The 21,959-nt window shown below is 36.5% G+C and overlaps 1 protein-coding gene across 6 annotated transcripts in view; it reads right to left on the bottom strand.

Annotated features, from left to right (window-relative positions):
• LOC106055839 (beta-hexosaminidase-like) overlaps positions 1-20,946 on the bottom strand; it is a 48,445-nt gene extending 27,499 nt beyond the window's left edge. Inside the window, exons 1-8 of one of the 6 annotated variants that reach the window (XM_056027063.1) lie at positions 17,770-18,108; positions 17,278-17,503; positions 14,919-15,567; positions 12,095-12,130; positions 5,919-6,001; positions 4,677-4,772; positions 3,330-3,535; positions 38-226 (exon numbers count right to left, since the gene is read on the bottom strand). In XM_056027063.1, coding sequence (XP_055883038.1) covers positions 38-226; positions 3,330-3,535; positions 4,677-4,772; positions 5,919-6,001; positions 12,095-12,130; positions 14,919-15,027 — 719 coding nt within the window. In that variant the 5' untranslated portion in view covers positions 15,028-15,567; positions 17,278-17,503; positions 17,770-18,108. Of the gene's footprint in view, positions 1-37; positions 227-3,329; positions 3,536-4,676; positions 4,773-5,918; positions 6,002-12,094; positions 12,131-14,918; positions 15,575-17,277; positions 17,504-17,769; positions 18,109-20,833 lie in introns of those variants that run through there. The other 5 variants (XM_056027065.1, XM_056027067.1, XM_056027066.1 and 2 more) reach the window with 5 other exon arrangements.
• Positions 20,947-21,959: the final 1,013 nt, after the last annotated feature.

Genomic DNA, 21,959 nt, shown 5'->3' with positions numbered 1-21,959 from the left:
TAACTTGAAGGGGTCCTATACAGTAAAATTTACTCACGTTGGAAGTATTGGGAGAGTTGCATGGCCAATATTTTTCATATCATTCTCATAGCGGTTTCTAGAAGTTAAAGTATTAATTTTGTTTAGATTCAAGCTGTAAGACTCATTGAGTAATCGAACAAACTTAAATGGGTCATCCTCAGTGTTGCTGATGACATGTGGGGGAAACCCTTTGAACACAATGTACCTAAAATAGAAGAGATGAAATAATTTTGAAAATATGTAACATAAAAGGGACAAAAATCATAATATAGTGTTTTCAGCTAAAATATACATTACAGCCATACAGAGAAACCTAAAGAAAAACAATACAAAACTCTTTATAGAGGACACTTAAACAATCCTAATACAAATAATAACAAGGTTACAAAGAAAGTTTGTGTGGAAACACAAACTCAAAATCAGCCCCAGAAGTGGTCAGCTCAGGTAGATAAACAGGTAGGTTTCAATATTTTCAGAAAGAATATCAGAAACTATGAGCCACAAACTATCAACAACTACAACCCTATCTCCGTCAATACAAAAAGAAGAGACGTGCTGTTGTATTGTTTGTACGACTAATGACTTGATACCACAGGTTACAGAGATTTATTAATGTTATTATTATTACATTGTTAATATTCATATACATTCAATGAACTAATAGTATAAAGCTATAGTTAAATCCTAGGTGTCACTTACAAGGACTGCATCATGAATGAAGAGATAAGAAACAGGATTAATACAGCTATTGGACCCTATGATGACTTGTCAAAAAATGTGAACTCAAACTCTATGGCAACATCAATAGATTGTCAGGGCTCGCAAAGATCTTTTTTCAGAGAACTATACCAGGAAGAAGATGAAGAGGAAGATAGAGAAAGCGATGGGAAGACAGTGAATGAAATTGTATCAAAGGCAGAGAGAAAAGGAAAAAGACAAAGACAGATCTTGTGTGGTGCCCCAAGGGTCCATCAAACTAAGGGATAGGTGAAGGTGAAGCTAAATGTGAACCTTGCCTAACTGAAGTTATTGAATGATTATCTAATATACCGGTATCTAATTGTCTTGTAAAGGGGGAATCTCTTAACTTGGTAATACATTTTGGAAAAAAAAATTTTGACAAAAAATCTAAAACTGTTTGCATAATGTGTTAAAAAATATGGTTAATGGTCATCTCCCTTACTAAATAGTCTCCTTTGTTTGTTAGTATTAATAAAAAATAGTTGTAAAAATTGTGTATTTTTATTAAAAAAAACTGCTTACAGTTGATTTTAAAAATTAAATTTTTCGACTTCTGAAAACAAAAAAGTAGCCATTGCATCAGAACTTTGAATGGTCTAAAATTTCATGATGTCGAATTTTCAATATCTTTTCTAGTTTATGAGATCTAAACGGGACAGATGGATGGACAGGTGGACCACACAAAACTAATAGAGTCTATTCCCTTTTTGAGGGCTGCTAAAAATCAAGTCATTTTTGCACACGCTCTATGACTTTATCAACATTCATGAAACAAGTTTCCAAAATCTGCTTTGAGTGGATAATGTCACTGAGTGGATAATGTCACTGAGTAGATAATGTCACTGAGCGGACAAAGACATGGACTGTGAATGAGTGATCTTTGCATTAAATATTATAAGTAAAAGTAAAGTTTGCCTCTAGGGAAGATTGTGTAAGGTCATCTGTTTCTGAGGTCCATGGTTAGCAAAGGTATCCTAGTGGTCAACTAATGTCAGGTACCCATTAGAGCTGGATGGACTAAGAGGCACCCTAATGATCCTGAATCTAAAAATCCTAGCCTTCACCAGGATTTGAACCCAGGGCCCACAGTTTGGAAGTTAATCCATTTATCACTCAGCCACTGTGCCTACTCTAGAAGATGGATGGCTGCCTGGTATGTAAAGTCTTTAACAAGGCATCACAGAAATTGACAAAGACAAGGTAAATTTTACATCTGTCTTAAAGATACTTGTGATTAAGTCATGAGTTATAGGATTTGTTTCATGGTACAACTTTACTAAATCCTAACTGTGACTTGAATACTTTTATGTACACTTTTTGCTTCAGACATTTTTTTTTAAAACATCCAAAGTAATAAAAATATATTTTATCTGAAGTTTAATAGTTAAAATTCAGAGCAGTACAGGGCTCCCCTCATAAGAATGTTATTTTGGCTTATTCTTGTTTGCTTTCTAGGATCCATGGATGGAGTATTGAAGCCATTACACATTATAATTGAATTTTATAATGTCACAATATGTAATTTTATTTCAAGGAAATATTTACCATTTACATAACATAAAAAGTGTGACAATCATTACCACATTCACATTCTATGCCCTATGGTAATACTACCGAACTTTATCTGAACACTTTGCACATTCCATTCTGAGAATTGAGCAGAACACTTTGATTAGTTTGTACATTGGATTATTTCCTATTGGTTAAAATAATTCATAAACAACTATTTCAAGAACAAAACTAAAATAAAATACAGATCTATATAAACATTAGAAAACTTAAGGGTTTGATCAATTTGATGGTATTGAGTCTTTAAAGAGCATTAATACTTGGTATCAGCCTAGGCATGACATTGATAACCTGAGTTCCAAACTCTGATGTGTCCAGCCTGTTACTCTACCATGTCTTTTGTTTCAACATAAAAAGAAAAAGCTGCTTTACAAAAATAGTTTGTACGAAACAAAAGTAAAATTACAATACTTTGTTTTAGAATATTGTGGTACTCTTTAGACAAACTAGACTAGAAATCATTTAGATCTAATGGTTGATAATTGTGTCTTTGTTTCCAACTAGGGCCAAATCTAGAGTAGTTCAAAGTTCATATTGATGTTATTACATAATTTTCCCGTTTCAAAGAAGAGCTAAAACAATCAAAATTTTTCTGTTCTGCATTTACTGCGGAATTAATTCATGTGTAGGCCTACAAATTAATTACTCCAATTGTTCATTCAACACAAAGTCAAGCTTCGTGAAGCCCTACTGTTCCATGGACACAGTTTGGGAAAGACAGGCTTAACTCTTTATCACCATAATTATTTTTCCATGTTGTGACAGAATTGTTTATTTCTCACATTTGTACATTCTACCCTGTTATGATTAAACTTCAATAACATTTTTTTTTGTATTAGGAAAATGTCACTTTGGGTATAGAATTATAGGAAAATGCATGTCCTTTTTATATAACACAAATTAAGAGTTTACAAAACCAAATATTCATTTAATTTAATGAGGTCAAATCAACGATGGTATCGTTAATTAGGAAAGAAACTGTTAAGATATGCACTTACCAGTTAGGGAATGTGTCAGTAACTGCCATACCCCTGTGCAGCGCCAAGACACGTATTTTTTTGGTGGCCCCAGGAATGAGGTAGCCGAAATCTTCTGTTGGCTGAAAACTGTACAACTGACCATTCCAGTGAAAGATACGAACACCATAGTTTTGCGTCTCGAAGTCTTCTAGGTGACTCGGATAAGGAAGCTGCACAGAATACATCTGTTTCCGTTTTTTAATTTAAAAAGTAAAACAAGAAGAACATTAAAATACTTTTTAAAAACACAAAGCTTATACGATTTGTAATTGTATCAATTAGTTTGGATCAGTCATATAATTAAATTTGTAATAGATCTAGACTAAAAAGAATAAATCTGCATATGATAAGAAATATTTTCGACCAATTGTTTTTGTTTAGTGCTATTGCATGCTTCTGGCATTCTCAATACTCTAAGATCCTTTCACTTATCTGAACCAATAAGGAAAATTGCCAGGGGGGGGGGGGGCGGAGAAGAAAGGAATATCTGGGTAAATTTGACCATAATTGCTTTTCAAAAGCATTTACCAAAACAAAAAAAAGGGGAAACGACTGAATTCGAAATCATGGCTCAAGCCTCAAGCTCTGCTAGTGTGGTGCTTTATGACTTTAGAAGATTGTACAGTTATGTATTGTTTGTTTCAAACTTACTTTAAATTGGTGACTAATTACATTCAGCTTATACCACCATTTCAGTTATGTACCATTTCTTTCTCTTGTTTGAAATACCAAACAAAATAATTAATTACTAATTGTTAATTAAATTTAACTCTTTAATTTTTTCGGATGTAAGAGAAATAATGTGTGCAAACATTTTACCAGACAGACAATCAGAGAGAGTCGATTTAAGCTTTGTAAAAAAAAAACATAAAAAAACATAAATTGACAAAATTAGTGGAAATAACATATCAAATTAAATCTATTGTTAAAATGTTGGTAATTTTAATTTTAAAAAAAATGCTACATTATTTAATCAACTAATATGTTTGCTAAAGTGGCATTGCAACCATGAAACAAAAGAGTTTATATCCATAACTAATAATGGCCCACAGATATCGTTGAAATTTATATTACTTTAATATGACACACAAATTTGCATTTCATGACACTTTAACTACTAACTAGTCTTTACTGAATATATATATTTGAGCAGAGTTGTATTAACTGAGTGCCCAAAGGCAGCAAAGAAAACCTTCTCCCAGATACCCCCACAGGTCCACTAATGAGAATGGACCATACATATAAGACTGCTAATGACAGCGCCATTTATTCTCTTCCCACAGTCACCATAGAAACACATGCACACTCCATTAAATCAGCACTAACCTGTGAAAAGAAGATTGTCCAATCATGTCCTGGGAAGATCCGGTCAGCTTTGTTGGTCATAGCTATCTCAGCCTCAAACTGTGTTTCATATGGATCCTAAAGGAAAAAATAAGAATGAAAATAATTTGAAATGAGTAGGTTATAAATTTAGTTTAAATGTGACTAAACTTAACAATAACAATCATTGGCATACATTTTCAAGCATAAATAATGCTGATTACATAGTTGTAGAGTCTTGATGGTAGGAAAACGATGGAGGGCTAGTTCTCAATAAGCTACTTTGAGTGACATATGTGATCAGCATCTATATGTATAGATTGAAAACAGAAAATGTATCAGTTTGAAGCTAATATTTGGTGGATGCATGCCAAAATTGTTTTTTGACGATTGGCAAATGTTCTTTAGAAATTAAATCTATCAGTCTAAAAAGGATGTTTGTGACTGTGTTATCATATTTAATTACAACATCTGCAATTGCCCTTTTGTTAATGTTGATTTTACTAAGCAAGATTTGATTTGAATACTTGACCTCTCATACAGAGTCAAAATTGATCCTTGATCTAAATATTAATAATAATCTTATATTAGATCTATAGGCCCCAATTTTGAGAGTATAATATTAAATATTCTAGACATTAAAGGCAATAATAATATAGGCCAATAATATCTCTATTATTCTTTTTATCAACTTCCATTTCATAGGGTGAAGGGTCCATATATATTGAAGGTCTTTTATGTAATTCAAGTGATTTAACTTATACAATTTTTACAGCATCTCAAATGATGTTCATTTATGTAATAAAATTTAAATAATAAATGTTCTACATGCTTATGACTTTAACTACCTTCAAATAATAGAGAGTGGAGAGAGAAATGTGCTATAGTTTGAATTCTGCAATCAGAAATTATACAGTGTGTATTATGAGTGTGCTAAATTGTATTGAACTGAATGAAAAAGATATACTTCTTGTTTGGTGATAGATTTCATGAATACCCTTGGCAGATTTATCTGCAAATGCTTCTAAAAAAGTAGATGTACTAGATGGCTAAATTATGTTGTACAAAGAAAAGAGCTAGCAGTACCATTCTTCTAACGAGTAGAGTGGTTATATAACACCAAATTATTCTACATTTACATGTTTACAAGTGTCAGAGGAGCAATGGTAAAGTTTACTGAGGAATTGGATCTAGAGTAATGCTAATAGGAATGCTGATGTTTTCAAAGAAAAGTAGATTACTGACTTTGCTGGCAATGAGTGTGTAGGTTATCATGATATTTTTAGCGAAGTACTCCACATCTGCTTTGCTAAAGTTATGCTTGACCCCTGGAGACAAAAAAGAAAAAATAAAGGCACAGTTAATTTGAGGTCAATAACCTAGACTACTTAAACTCAGAAGGCTAGCTTTTGCTAGGCCTAATATTTTTATTTTCTCTGTGTATTGTTTTTGCCTATAATGACAATAGGAACTTCTTGTTTCTTAGTGCCATTACAGCATATACTACGGGCTGCTTGAATCAGCCAAGAAAACTAATGACTTGGCAGAATTTGTCTCTAGTTAACATGCAATAGGCCTACTAGATCTATAAGTATAATGAGGCATGGTTATGACGTTATGTTAAGGATGCAATTATCTCCTTTTTTGAAAGAATGTTTAAACTTTAGAATTAAACAATTATAGGCCTAGTACTTTTAAACGTTCATCACCGCCGTTAGATCTACTCACTATTTAATTGTTTATCGGCAACAAGTGTTAAGGCATTATACATTCTTACTATTTTCACTTAGGCTACTATTTATATTGAACACCGCTTCTATTCGTGTTCTTTTTTTACCGGCATTAGGGAATATCAACACCCAGTTTAAGGGCTAGCTTCTAGTGACATTTTCTTCAACTTGGCAGAGGCGGCCTTAGCAGAGCGCTGGGCCCTGAGCCTATATATACCTTACCACAGCACGCTAACGGGCTCGTCCGCCATTAACGCTGTAGGCCTTATTTTTGCTACTAAACATAGTACCTTACGTTGGTACTGTACTATTGGCCTTACCCTAATTACATACTGTGTTGTATTTGTTCTGCGTGAAAGATTTTGCCTTTAAAGGTTAATTAACGTAACTAATGATTCAGAAACATTTTGCATGGAAATTCACCAAACTATATAATAATAATTTCTGCTTAGCTGGAGTCGGAAAGTAACTATCAATTACGGACAGTGGCGTAGCTAGAGTATATGGTGCCTGGTGCGGTACATCATTTTGATGCCCCCCCCCCCCAAAAAAAAAAAAAAAACAACTAATCAATAACATTGCAAAACCTTACTTTTTTGTTCAAAATAATATATATTCATTAATCAAATATTGTTAATTCAAAAAAATCGCTTTTACATAAACATACTACAAATGAATTTTACGCGCTTTCTTGCCGGCAAAAGTATCAATAATTTTATCAATTTTTTCCACCAGCTCTTGTTTAATGGACAAAATTGACAAATTAGTGAGTCATCGTTGATCGCAAGTAATTCTTGATCAGTTTAAGTTTGGAAAAACGTCTCTCGCATGTAGCGACGTTTACCGCAATAGTCAGAAATATGCGAATCATGATGACGATATTCGGGACTGAATCATCTAGCTGATCTTTTTTTATAAATTTCAAGAGCTCAACAGGTCCTTGTTTTGGAAGTTCGGAGGCTTCTGATGAAACTGTGACAAACCGTTGAAGTCTCTTTCGCTCCAGCAGAAATTCGTTTTTATCAATGTCGCTAGGAATACTATCGAGATTGATTTCGACCTGAGGATTTGATAGCTGGGAAGGCGACAAAACTTCATATCTATCTGCTACATCATGAAGTTGCTCGAATTGGGTGATTATTTCTTGAACAATCCTGTCCAAGGTAGAATAAATTTCCCTTCGTAGCTCTTCTTTGTGTGTAAGTGCAGAGTCGTCACTTTTCTCACCAGGCATCTTTTTCTTATGGCCAATACGTTCTTGAGGTTCTGTACTGATTCTCAGATCTGAACACACGCTTTCAGCAAAGGTAATGCTGGCTTCAGCGATGTCCTCTCGATTATAACTTAAAAATGTCTCTAATGTTTTTAGTTTGAGTGAGCAGTCTCGAATAGACAATCCTTGTTTTTTGAAGGTAGACTTGCGCATCATTAATTTCAGTTAATACAGGAGCCCAAAATCCAAGATAGGTGAGAAAACTATAAGACTGAATAGCAACCAATAATCCACCTGCTTCAGATGTAGTCGATGAATTTTCATCTCTGCTAGTTAATGTCTCCAGAGTTTCAATAATTTTAGAAAATGTATCCCTAACCATCTTGACGGCTTCTCCTCTGGCGCTCCAGCGGATCTCAACTAAACGTTTAAGGCTAGTTCCGGTTATTTTGATGAGGATATCCCAGCGGTGTATTGAAGTTGAGAAAAAGGCGTGTAAACGGTCCAGTGTACCAAAAAATGTTACCGAATTGACTGACTTCAGCTTCAGCAGCTCGAATTTCTGCTAAATTAAGAGAATGGTTTGAGCAGGCAATGAATAGTGACTTCTAGAATACGTTTTTGGACACCGTAGTTTTGACATTTCATGACCGCAGCATTATCATAGCCTTGACCCCTGCAGTCCATTATGTCTAAGCCATCCGAATGCAGTTTCTCTAAATCATCTCAGCGATTCCAGCAGCATGCTTGTCCTTTGTGTCGATGAAGTCAACAAAAGACTCACAAACCTGCACCCCGTCATTATCCATGACAGCGTACAGTAAAATTTGGGAAGTTTGATCAAGTTTTCAGATGTCAGGTCTACTGTCAAAAATAATAGAGAAATATTTGGCTTGTTTTACTTGCAGTATGATTTGTTTTTTAGCGTGATCCCCCAATATTGTAATAAATTCATTTTGTATTTGTGGAGACATGTATGTATTCGGTCTGGAACAAAGCTTAGTTCGAAGCACATGCTCCCTCAAGAGTGGATCGTACTTTGATAGTAATTTTACTAACTCTCCAGGTTTTTGTCTCTTCTATAATCAAATCTTGGGCCTTGTTGTCAATATTGTTTCCTACTCTCAGGCGAACCTCAAGTTCCCTCCAAGCAAGCGATGACTGAATGTGAGCCCTGCTGGTCTCATGTTTTTCGGAGATACCCTCCACCACTCATTGAATCCATCTTTGGATTTAAATGAAGATTTGGTACTTGATCTTGTTGAGAAAAGTATGCAGGGGAAGCAAAATAAGGATTCTTTTTTTTTTGGCGAATAACACATCCACTTTCTAAGAACTTTCTCGCCGTTTGACATTTGCCTGAAAAAACAAGCCTTTGAAAGCTTTCTAGACTTTCCTTTTGCTGATTCTTGATGTCTATACGCCTCTCTGAATTGACTATTCACACGCTGAACTGTTTCAGATCCTTGAGTGACAAGGTGTATGCGAATATTATCTGTGATGACATCAGGCCAAACTCCAATGTCGTTCAGTCTAGAGTTTATTATCCTGCTTTCTGTATTGTTTACACTGTCTGATGGTTCAGCTTCTTCAGTATGAATTTTTGAGGAGTGTGCTAAAAACATGCTTGTGTGCTGTCCTTTAGTCTATAAAACCTGCGGTATTGAAGTATTTTCTTCTTTTTCATCATTCAGAATGTTTTTCTGGATTCAATGATAACCGTCTCATCTTGCTTTGTTGCTTTTAATAGTTTAGTTAATTCATACCCAATAACAGCTCGCCTATAGTCGGTGGACTCTGGCAATGATGTGACTTGAAATTGTCTCGATGCTTCTTTAGACTTTATAGTCTACCCAGACCGGAGAGAACCAGAGATGCCGATTTCTCCGTCTGAGCTTAAAATGGTTTTGAGGCGCCAGCCTGACTCAGCCTTGAGCACTGTTCATCATTTTTTTTTACGTTACAGTATTACAATTAACTAGTTAGTTAAAAAAAAAACTCGTAGAAAACAAAGGTTAGCTTATTTAAAAATATTGACATTACAATAAAATTATTTCCAAAATTAAACTATAAAGAATCATAAAGAAATGAATATACTAAGACAATTGTTTAGAGCTAGAGTTTAGAAATATATTTGTAAACTCAATATCTAGATTAAACCAATGGACTAAACAATGAAGTAAAAAAAGGTTGGCCTATCTTCTTCTTTATATTACAGAGCATTGATCAGTGTAGTAACAACATATGCCGTGTGTTCGAAATAAATGTAGTAAATTAGATTCAAACTGTTCTATAGCTTACATTGTATTGAAGAAATAGTCAAGGAGATAAAACAAAATAGCGACATGACTGGTTTATAAATCGTTAGTTCATGTTTAAAATACAGTAGTTTATGTTTGCTCGTGTCCATACAATTAGTCGTTTTTACTGAAAAGCTCACGGAAATAGGAAATTAATACACACTGGGGGGAGTTTTGGTCACTTTTGGTGCCCCTCTCCACTTGGTGCCCTGTGCGGCCCGCACCACCCGCACATTGGTAGCTACGCCATTGATTACGGAGGAGAACCAGAACTCTTGCAATAACCAAATAGTTGCTTAGACGGTCAGGGAACTTTCCTGGCATCTCGCTTTGCACTAACAATAATATAAGGCCCTGTGTATCTTCTCTCCCGATGCGCGGTCCGAATGCCGAAGCCAAATAGATGTTCTTTAAGAACAAGGTGTTCGATAAGAGCTACAGTTGTCCTTAACACGGGCTCCCACGGCCACCCGATGTATATGGAGAGTAGCCTATTGAGGGAAAAAATACGTCATCGCCAAACTTTTTGGGTGCTGGTTAGCCGAAAAAAAACGTATAGCACATTAACTGGTTCAATCGAGACAAATTGTTATAGCTTACGCCTCGGAACGTATCCCTCTCGAAAGTCAAGAAAACACTACATTTCTTTAATAATATTCATTTATAAAATCAATTTTTCAAACGTTGTATTTATGTAACAACACTATAGGCTAAATGACCTATGACTCTATCCTGTAAAAAAAAAATAACTACAACTGCAACTGGTTCAAACTTGATCACAAATCGTTTTCGTATTCAAATCCGATTGGATGTCGTTTATTTACAAAATTAACGATGTTAATTTGTCGTTTCCGGCTACTTTTATTTGTATTGATGCCAAGGTGAACTGTTAAACAATGATAGCCTCGTAGAAACGGCCGAAACTGAACGGTATTTGAAACCAAAAATGTCATGTTAAGAGATTGCATGATAATTGGTATCGTAATAGATGCCGGGTAGACTTCCAAATTATTGATTAGCAAGTCCTAGTTAATGAAAACTGATCGTGATTGAGAAGCTGAAGGTGGCACTACTAACGCAAGGCCCCCTTCAGGCGCGGGGCCTGGGGCTGTTGCCCCACTTGCCACCCCTAGGGCCGCTACTGTGCATAGATATCGTAACTACCTGTTTCTGGCTGGATTGGTACTTGCAATTTATAAAGTATGACCGTTAAGGTCGAAAAGAACATATAGGTCATATGTGTAGCCCGGTCCTTCGGGGGCGTAATTAACATAAGGCCCATAAACAAGGCCAGTTAAGACATCAGTCTTAATGGACGTCAATAAATTGAGTAGATCACTAGATCTACATTGTAGGAGAATAGAGTCATTGCCTTCCTTTGTAGGCCAAATTTTATAAGAGCTGAGTCTAGGACTCTTCGAACTCTAGGCTTCCCCCAAAGATCACCTCATCTGCCTGTCTGAACAAACTTCTGTAAGGGAAAGATCCAAGCAGATGTAAATTTTTACATCCAAATTACCGATTGGTTAAGAGCTAGGCCGAAGGCCGAGCACACACATGTGCATTCTCTGCAACACATCGGCCGCGCAGTTGTCCGCCATAACAACGACCCCCTTGAGAAACGGGTGTAGGCCTAGATAGTGGCATGTTTTGTTAGGGCTTCCTTTCATTCCCATCAGAACAATAAACTCGATTCCTATAGGCACCCCAAATGGCGTTTTGTTTTGCTTCCCTACTGCCCTAATGGTCTCTTCTAACGACAGTTTCCGCCACATTGAGGCTGAGAAGCATTTCCGGGCAGCTAGCCTTTTAATAAGAGGCCTCGATTGGAAAGCATGAGCTTTATTGTCTAGGATTTGGGCTAAAACATCTAGGGGAGGAGAATCCCCTCCAACTCCTCAGTGTATGGAGAAGATAGGCAGGTAGGCCCTACTCAAATCTAATCAAATCATGACAGGGGTAAAAAAAAAATGGCTAGATGCGTCTATGAGTGGAAACGGGAATGTAATTTACAAGGGGTGAATTCTTTTTAAGCTGTATCAGCAGTCAAGGGGGGTGTGGACTGCAACAGGAGCATCTATCACAGGCGAGGGTTATCAGAGGGGCGGTTAGTCTATTAGTACACTGCAGACATAACTTAATGTACTTCGCTTTTTGATTTGTTGCTTCTTTAAGTACCTTTGGGGTCTCTCCATCGTTCTCCACGAGTTTTACCTGGTGCAATGGAATTACAGAGAGAGAGAGAAAAAAAAAGATAGCATGATTACAATAGTAACAATCGTGTAACAGTGTAAAAATTGTAACAATCGTCAGTTTCATAAATAAATACATTAATACATTCCATGAAATACACAAAGAGAGAAATTAAAACAAGTTCACTGTATACTACAGGGAGGCACAGTGGCTGAGTGGTAAAGCGCTTGACTTGTGAACCTGGGGTCCTGAGTTCAAATCTTGGTGAAGACTGGGATTTTGAATTTCGGAATCTTTACTGGGGCCTATAAATCCACAAAGCTCTAATGGGTACTTGACATTAGGTATGGAAAAGTAAAGGCGGTTGGTCGTTGTGCTAGCCACGTGACACCCTCGTTAACCGAGGCCCACAGAAACATTTGACCTTTACACCATCTGCCACATATATCGCAAGGTCTAAAAGGGGGACTTTACTTTACTTACTGTAGACTACATATTAATTAGTATGATCACCCATTTAAGGAACCCTACGTATTTGATCAATACTTATAATTTCTCTGAACAAAAAGGGTTAATCTGGCCAAACAGGTACTCTCAACCATAGCGCCCATGGCACTTATATCCAGACTTGTCTTAGACACAGAGGACGAGAGAAGCCATTCAATGTACATAAAGGATAATCGGGCTCTTAAGAGTTTTATTTAGATATCGATCTTCTTACAGTGGAGAACCAACTCAAATAGTAACTAGAACATACAGTCATCAAATTGTTTTATTGATTTCTCAGAAAAAGAAACAGCGGAAAAAAATTACGCAGTTTACTAAACTCTGTCTGTGTCTATATCTAAATCGACAACAAAAAACTGAAATTCATATGTCGCTATTTCAGTAGACGAGAGAGCTAAAACAACAACCATAGAGTCATAATGCTCTGCTACATTTGCGATCTGATCCAAGGTTCGCAAATATTTTCTGTATTTCTTTCCGTCTTGCGTAAGTCCCCCACCAATTGGAGGCCTCAGGCGGCTGCCTAGTTTGCCTATGCTTAAGGCCGGCCCTGTCAGAACCAGTTAAACGCATTAATGAAACCAACATAAGAAGATCCTAATACTTAGTGGATTATATCCCTTGTTAGTTGTGGATTGTATCCCCTGTAAGTTTTGGATTATATCCCCTGTAAGTTGTGGATTATATCCCCTGTAGGTTGTGGATTATATCCCCTGTAAGTTGTGGATTATATCCCCTGTAAGTTGTGGATTATATTCCCTATAAGTTGTGGATTATATGAAGAGCAAGTAGAAGATTATATCATTGTAAATTAAGGTCTGATATTTTATCTATGTAGCAGTTTTCTATCGTCGGTAAAATGATCAATGCAGGCAGGATTCACCTTCAGGCAACATAACCTATAATAACAATCAGAGCCCCCCCCCTCCCCCCCAAAAAAAATGTTTCCATGGATAGGGCCTATTTCAATCATTTTGAACAAAGAGCAAAGGAACAAATGTCATTATGTTAATTACAAAGGGGTCCATATCTCAAAAAGCTTAGGGCCTTATCAAGTCTACATACGGTCCTGTAAATGAGAGCTAAAAATGTTAGAAGTAGAAGTTAAAAAGCTTCATTAGATGCGGCCGGGGGTGAGGGGGTGGGGGTGGGGTAAAATGACGTCTGTAAGTAGATGTAAATTTCTTATGGAAATTGTATTTTAATATTCACTGTCATTAGCAGTGGCGGACTGGCTATATGGGCATTTGGGCAAATGCCCGGTGGGCCGGTAGGGTCACCTAAAGTGCTTTATGAATGAGACTATAGAAAGGGTTACATTAAATTGTTAATTGTTTTATACTATTCTCTTGAAAAAGGGACCCTCTGAGCCTTGTGTTTAAAAAAAAAATTTACAGACTCTATAGTGTGATTAATACTAATTTAATCTAACACATTTTCCTGAAACAATGTAATAGCCTATATCCGTTGGCAGGGCTTCTATAGGCTACATCCTTTTAGAGTCTACACACTTGGCGATTAAAAAGCAACATAAGGCCTATATGAAGATTCATTGTATGCATGCGTTCAGTTATCGATACATCATTAGGTAGACCTAGAATTGGATGCCTCTCGTATGATATAATCCTACAATTTGTGGGCCGGATTGTATAGAAATGCCCGGGCCGATCTTAACACCCAGTCCGCCCCTGGTCATTAGTTTTTAATGTTCTAAGTAAATGGGAAAAATATATCTTTTAACTGCAGTGGTCAATGTGATAATTATATAAAGAAAGGATTAAAACATTTTTTTTGTTAGGTACCTATTGCCCAACTGTCTGGGAACTAAAACTGCGATTTGAATAGTGCGAACTTTTAATAACAGCTGCCTACGTAAAACCCACCACATCCGACAGTCAGTCACCCCCAACAACACTGATCTTCTGAACCAGGCGAACTCTTGTAGAAGAAGAAATTAGATAAACAAGATGGACCTGCATTGGACACACCCACAATTAGCACCACAAGGCAACCGCTAAGGTAAAATCCACAAGACAAGAGGAATAGAGGGCGACCAAGAAACACCCGGAGGTGTGAGCTCGTGGCACACACCTTAAAGTCTGGTTACACCTAGAACAAGATGGAAAGGATGGCCTGGGACAGGGGACTAAAGGTTTATTGTTGGCGGACCAGGACATGAATTATTATTAATTTTATTATTGTAAACTGCACATACTCCAACAAAAGTTAAAGTCAGTCTGTGGAAAGAGGTTTTAGTAACTCGATCCAGTTATTTCACTACATTAGCGCAGATGACACTTACCATATTTCTTATATTCCAAAACCAAGCCTAGTAGACCCAGGCTTGCGACGAACAAAAGGACGCACTGGTAACGACGAAAATAAAGATATTTCATCCTTAGCCTAGCCATCCGGAGTTCCAAGACCAGACACTGTTTTTCACACAGAAAGCTACAAGTTATATTTGGCAGTTTTAGATCAGTATCTAGATCAGTACCTAGATCCGTACCTAGAGTTTTAAGCTTTCATTGCGCTGGTATACATGATAGAAGCTTAGAAAGATTGTTTTTCTGTCATGCATATTACTGTCTATTTTATGTTGATCCCAGCGACAACATTTTAGTCAGCTAAACTATGTAAAATATTGATTTTTGGTTGTCCAGACGAGATGGTTTATTGTCGTAACTCTTCTTTATACACATGGCAGTAAAAAATGATGCTTTCTTTTGTTTCCCGGTTATATTTTCAATGAGCTTTTGACAAGCCAGTTTGCGACATTGAACTTTAAGCTTAGTCATAAAAAGGTGACATTTGGCGACATTTGGCCTAGTGCTGCAAATCTTACAAAAAAGTTGTATTCACAGACACCACCACAGCGAAGACCTCCTTGTACACAGGAAAGCACATACACTTTGTTGCGGTTCTCACCGGAAGTTGAACGTCTATTATATCTGCAAACTCAGCAATAAAAAAAAAGCAATAATTAAATATAGTTACAAGATATACATACAATGATATTACATTTTGTTTTTATAGAAGGAAAACTCTTTAGCAACAAGTGTGTAATCTAGTAAAGCCTTTTTTTTTTTTTTTAAATTACAGACAAAAGCTTTTGACGTCTGCTGACTCGACTCAAAATTACCAGACGAACAAAATTGTTCCTTGGTAGATCTAAAAACAATGCTAGGTATTAAAGATTTAAAATAAGTTGGAACGAAGTGTCAAAACAACGAGTCTTATCTAAGTAATTGAAATGCTACAGTTGAACTTTGAAACTAGAAATTGCGTTTATCAGAAGAAAAAAAAATAGAAAAAATTTTTAAAAGAAAATACCTCCAGTATTTAAGTGTAAATAAAATAAATATTTTTAATAAAATTTTAGTCAAATTGGGTATCAAACTCTTCATGTAGTCTATACACCGTCAGCTAGTTGATCGAACGATTCTACCAATTAGGCCAGCGGGCATTAAAGATTGCTTGATATATGACACCTACTAAAGATTGCTTGATATATGATACCTACTAAAGTTTGCTTGATATATGACACCTACTAAAGATTGCTTGATATATGATACCTACTAAAGTTTGCTTGATATTTATGACAACTACTAAAGATTGCTTGATATGTATGATAACGACTAAAGATTGCTTAAATATATGACACCTACTAAAGTTTGCTTGATATTTATGACAACTACTAAAGATTGCTTGATATATATGATACCTACTAAAGATTGTTTTACACAATTCGGATGTTCCTTCAGAGTTGAAGATAATTACTTCCTAGTCCAAACCTCCCGCAGGACGACGGGGGATGGGAGCGGGCAGGGTTTGAACCCTGGACCATCGATAAATCTGAACGACAGTCCAGCGCGCAAACCGCACGACCAGGCAGCCATCCATAAGATTGCTTGATATATATGATACCTACTAAAGATTGCTTCATATATATGATGCCATGAGAAGACAACTAGTTTGTCCTCATAGAAGTTTAAAATGTGGACAACTATAAGGTTTGTAGTTGTTACGGAGGTCCAACTAGACCTTTATTCTCCCCTGTCGTCCTGCAGGAAGTCTGGTTATAGGACGTTATCATGGCGCCGTGGTCGCCGCGTGAACACCCTGCTCCTTAGAAGGGTGGTCAAGGGTACTGGTTGCTCGCTACTGATGAATGAGCAGGCAGCGAGTATAAAACTGACTCTAAAGGGGTTTACGTCCAGCCAACGGTGAGTAAGAGACCCACGGGTTGTCCGAAAAGTGGTCAGCGCTGGACACCAATTCGATGGTTGGTCGGGATCTCCTGGGTCCTGGATATTTGCGGATCTCTCCAATGGACAAAATTGTGCTGACTGGCGCGAGCTGTGTCGGGCGACTCTTTTTGCGCTCATGAGCTAGGCTCTATCTAGCCCGTCCCCCAACGTGGTAGTAGAGGAATGCGTCGAACCCAGTGACAGTTCTAATACTGGGGCTATCAAAAAGTCTTCGTCAAACCACTCCCCGTTGTGGGAGACTCTCATGTGACTTTGTACCAAACACTCTGCTATAGCATATTCAACGAGCCAGTGGGGCTCAGATGATGACTTATTTAAATAGCACAATGGGATGGCATCTTTGGAGACAGGAAGTCGGCAGAAGAAAATCAATGTAAACATTGGACTGACCTGCAGTTTGGCTTCAGTTGCGCTCTTTGTCCAGCGAGTCAAGTCAATAGAATCTAATGAGGAAACTGAAGGTTGCTGTAAAGCAGGACTGCTTCTTTATTTGTATGCAATGCTAATTACTACGATTGTCTAAGTTAATGAATGAGAGGCTAGTGTAATTAAGAATTCATAGGCCTAATACCACAACTTGTCATGAAAATCCGTTTATCGCACACTCGCGGTCTGACTGACAAAACACATACAAAAACAGCTATAGCTAATTTTCTAATCAATCAATTAACCAGGAAATAAAACACAATGCTTAAAATTCAATTACACACTACACTCTACGAATAGCACAATTCAAATATAATCGTTTAGAGAACGTTCCTAGTTGTACATCTTACATGTATTTGACTTAAATACTAAATTAAATTATTATATAACGCAACGCTTGTTGTCAAAGCGTTAAAAAAAAACAGAATCGTTATTACGTTATATAAATCAACAAACCTTGTACACACACTATGTTGAACACATCACTTGAACACATCTTGACTCACAGAATCTTAAAAACGTTTAAACCTGTCACACAAATCTAGATCTCCGTGACAGCTCGTGTACACTGATCATGAGATGATCCTGTGTAGCGAACATTAGATAATCGCTTATAGTGAACAATAACACCATCTCTCTAGCCTGCATCAGCTTAACCAACTTGAGCCTACGGCATGTTATTAAACAAGCACAGAGCGGTACACATCCCTGTATCACTTTACTGAAATTTCCTAACACAGTTAACACAGCTCGCTATAAAATGTGACCTAGATATACATTGTTATACATTTCTTAAGAGATACTATCGCACACACACACGCCGCCACAAGATTTAGCCACCTCCCCCCCCTCCCTGACACGCATACACACACATTATTTGAAGCCGAGCACAATATAATTGGACCTTCCTCTGTCGTCTGCTTAGAGGTATCGATCTACACCTATGTCTGCTAATTGATTCTGACACTTGGGCCACTTAGCTCTAAGTCTGCATGGCAGGAATGCTTATAGAAGCATCATAGCTGGGCACAAGAGCCTTTCAACGCTAATACATGGATCTGTGACATGTAGAGGACAAAATACGCTTTGGGACCAAGTAGAGAAAGAAAGAGAGAAAGACGATAGAGGAAGAAAAGAAAGAAAGACAAAGAGACAGAGAGATAATAGAGAAAGAGAGAAAGAAGAGAGAGAAAGAAGAGAGAGAAAAGGGGAATATGAGAGAAAGAGGGAAAGAAAAAAGTAAGAGAGGGAGAGAATGAGAAAGAGAGAGAGAGAGAATAAAAGAAAGAAAAAGAAAAAAAAAAGAGAGGGAGAAATAAAAATAGAGAAAGAAAGAGGGGGGATGAAAGATAAAGAAATAAAGAGAGAAGAAAAGAACAATTGAGAAAGAGAGGTAGGGAACGAATAGGGCGAGAAAGAAAGAAAGGAGGAGATATAGATATATAGGAAATTGTGTGAGATATACCATATGTATACAGACCTATATATATATATATGATTGTGTGTTTTTGTGTGTATGTTTGTGTGACGCGTATTATGTCAAACAAGGAAAGTGGTTGCATTGTTATTAAAAAGGCAAAGAAGGGCCTGAAATGAAATCATTTAAATAATTTTAAAAAAAATGTTTAGCGAAGAATTCAACAGATAGTTTGCTATTTACATTCTACTCAAGAAGCAGAAAGTCCAGATCCTTTAAAATCTAATCCAGTGTTTCCCAAACATTTTCTCTGAACGCAACACCTCGCACCATCAGCGGAACACGTTTTTTGTGTGTGTGTGTATTTGTTTGTTCTTTTTAAGAGATTGATTCATGTGTTGGCCTTTTAATGAATTATTCAAGTGTTTCGTGGAACGCCCATTCTGGCCTCTCAGAACACTAGAGGGAGAAGAAGCCAGGAAAGCCAATGACATGGCAGACTTTAGGTCGTTTGTTAACATGCATGACTAGATGCATGACGCGTAGAACATAATCATCTTTTTGAAGTAACGTCTGTATTTTATAAGATACGATATCATGAAGACCTGCATTAACTCTTTCTCTCCGTAATTATTTACCACACTCTGGTGGAATCAACGCTGGTATCGTCAGTTCGGAGAGAAAGGCTTAAAAAGTACCACATACTTAACATACTGTCCTGAATGACTTGTTTAGGATATGGTTTCAACAATATGATCTGTACTCCCCATATCGTCAACCAAGATAACACAATCCCCCCCCTCCCACGGCCAGACAATTAAGTTACTGCAAACATAGGCTTCCACATAACATTCCATGAACAAAGTCCACTTAAACCAAATTAGATCTAGATTTCTACACCAAGATAGAGGAGGTCGTAATTATCTTATTGGGGGGGGGGATTAACATCCTGTAAGTTGTGATTGTTTGACAAACATCCATTGACTCCTCAGAGTTTAAGAATATTATGTAGAAGCCAATGTCCCGTGGGGGTGGGGGGGGGGATGGCGACTTGCAGTGTTGGAACCCGGAACCATCGAGACGATGCTTCATATTGTCACGTCCCTGGAGACACGTCATTGTTCACAAAATGAGGACATTGTACCTATCTCAAATCAGGTCAGCGCACCCACGCTTAAATGCCAGAAAGACGCCGATTAAAGCTTAGTTCAAGGCTACAGCAGGGAAACATAATTAACGTAGGTTAAATTACAAAAACAATTAAAAGAAAATTAAATGTAAACGGGTCAAAGAGTCAAGGATGGGTATTGAGATGTCACGGTTCTTTATTCTAAAGAAAGATATAAAAGGCGGAGTGTTAGCTTGAGAGAGAGAGAGAGAGAGCTAGAAAGCTAGGCTAAGAAGTCGCTAGTTTTAAAGTAAATAGTTACTCATTTTATTGATCATTTTTACTGAATCCTGTATCTGTTTTATATATCTTTGTGCATACATTTATTGTTTCAAGTTCAAGTTTTAAATAATAAAATAAATAATTAAAACTCAAGAAAACATATCAGCACTTTGTTACTTCATTGATTATTAAAGTGTTTGAACTATAATCAAGGCACCACCGAATCCGCGTATGTCACAAGTTTATAATCATCAAGATCATCAAACCAAACAAACAAAATAAGCACGTGACAAATATCGCTTATCACGCGACCAGGCAGCAAGTTCAATTGGCAACATTGAAATTCAATTTAGAGCTTAGAGTCCTTATATAATACAGACGTTTCCCAAGTAACTTCTGTAATACGATAAGATAGATTTTGGGACAATATAAAAAAAATAATTGAATCTAAATTGTATATACCTTTATTCTTTATCTAGTAAATGTTAATAAACAAACAATAATATAGAGCTACAGTTCTACAGTCTGAACTCAACTGTTGCTAAAAATTATACTCTGTAAATAGGCCTAGTCTAGTGATACTCATAGTCACATGATAGTGTAATGTAAACCGTGATACAGTAATAATTTAATAATATCTATTAGATCTAGATCTGATGAACACGATGAAATAATATGGAACAAATAAATGTTAATAGAGTAATTGAATTTACTTAATACTTATCCCCATTAAAAAGCACGATACCAATAAAATGTCTATGATGTATATCCCTTGTTACATCACACAATTTTCGCATTCGTATTTTAGGTATTTTGTTAGCTTTAAGAATTTATTTTTTTTTTGTTGAAGTTTTCCGTTCAGGGTTAAAAATCATATTTAAATGAACAACATTTCCCGAAAGGTGTGCAAATAACTAAACACGCAAATAACTAAACACGCTAATAACTAAACACGCAAATAACTAAACACGCAAATGACTGAACACTTAACCCTTAAAGTGCTGAGCTGTTTTTCAATGAGTGCATACATAATGGAATTACAAATGTGATGTTTAGAGGCTAAACTACCACACGCGTTTAAAGGGTTGAGATCGATAGAGCAAACAGTGAACCGCCAATTTTCTTACAGAATAATTCCAGAAAGTTCATGCATTGGTCTAGTAGGACTCTTTAAATGCATGTCTGTTGCATTTATCAAAACAGCCGTTCACCGCTGCAGTAGTAAATCGTTGGGATTTTAAAATCCTGTCAGTTGTGATTGTTTGGCAAACATCCATTGATTCCTCAGAGTTTAAGAATATTATGTAGTAGCCAATGTCCCGTAGGGGGTGGCGACGGGCAGTGTTGGAACCCGGAGCCATCGAGACAATAGTTAAAAGCGCTCACCACACGACCAGGCAGCCAGTTCAAATAGTGGTACTCTTAAAATGTCATAAGTTCAAAAGCAACTTGACATTTTCTACAGTTCCTGATACATTGTACCTACTATACATTTAAGGATAGGATAAGGATAGTGAAGATTTTCACGATAAACTGAACAATGTCAAGGACTCTAAATTGAATTTCAATGTTGCCAACTAAAATTTTAAAAATTAGCTACAAACGAAAGCTTTTTGAAATTTTGATTTTGCTGTCCTTTAAAAGAGCAATAAAAAAAAAATCAAATACTTTTTTAAAAAAACATAGTCAACACTTTTTTTTAATTAAAATACCGGATAGACCAAAAGGCTATATATAGTTATGACGCCATAAATGGAAATCTCTAATATTTTTAAAGAATAACACTTTTAGTTTACCAAAAACTGTTTTTGTTTTAAAAACACTTAGCGATTTGTTTCA

This window comes from Biomphalaria glabrata, chromosome 4, assembly GCF_947242115.1.
Source record: "Biomphalaria glabrata chromosome 4, xgBioGlab47.1, whole genome shotgun sequence".
NCBI classification, from domain to species: Eukaryota; Metazoa; Mollusca; class Gastropoda; family Planorbidae; genus Biomphalaria; species Biomphalaria glabrata.
The sequence above is the reverse complement of the archived record's forward strand: the minus strand, read 5'-3'. Positions and strand labels throughout refer to the sequence as shown.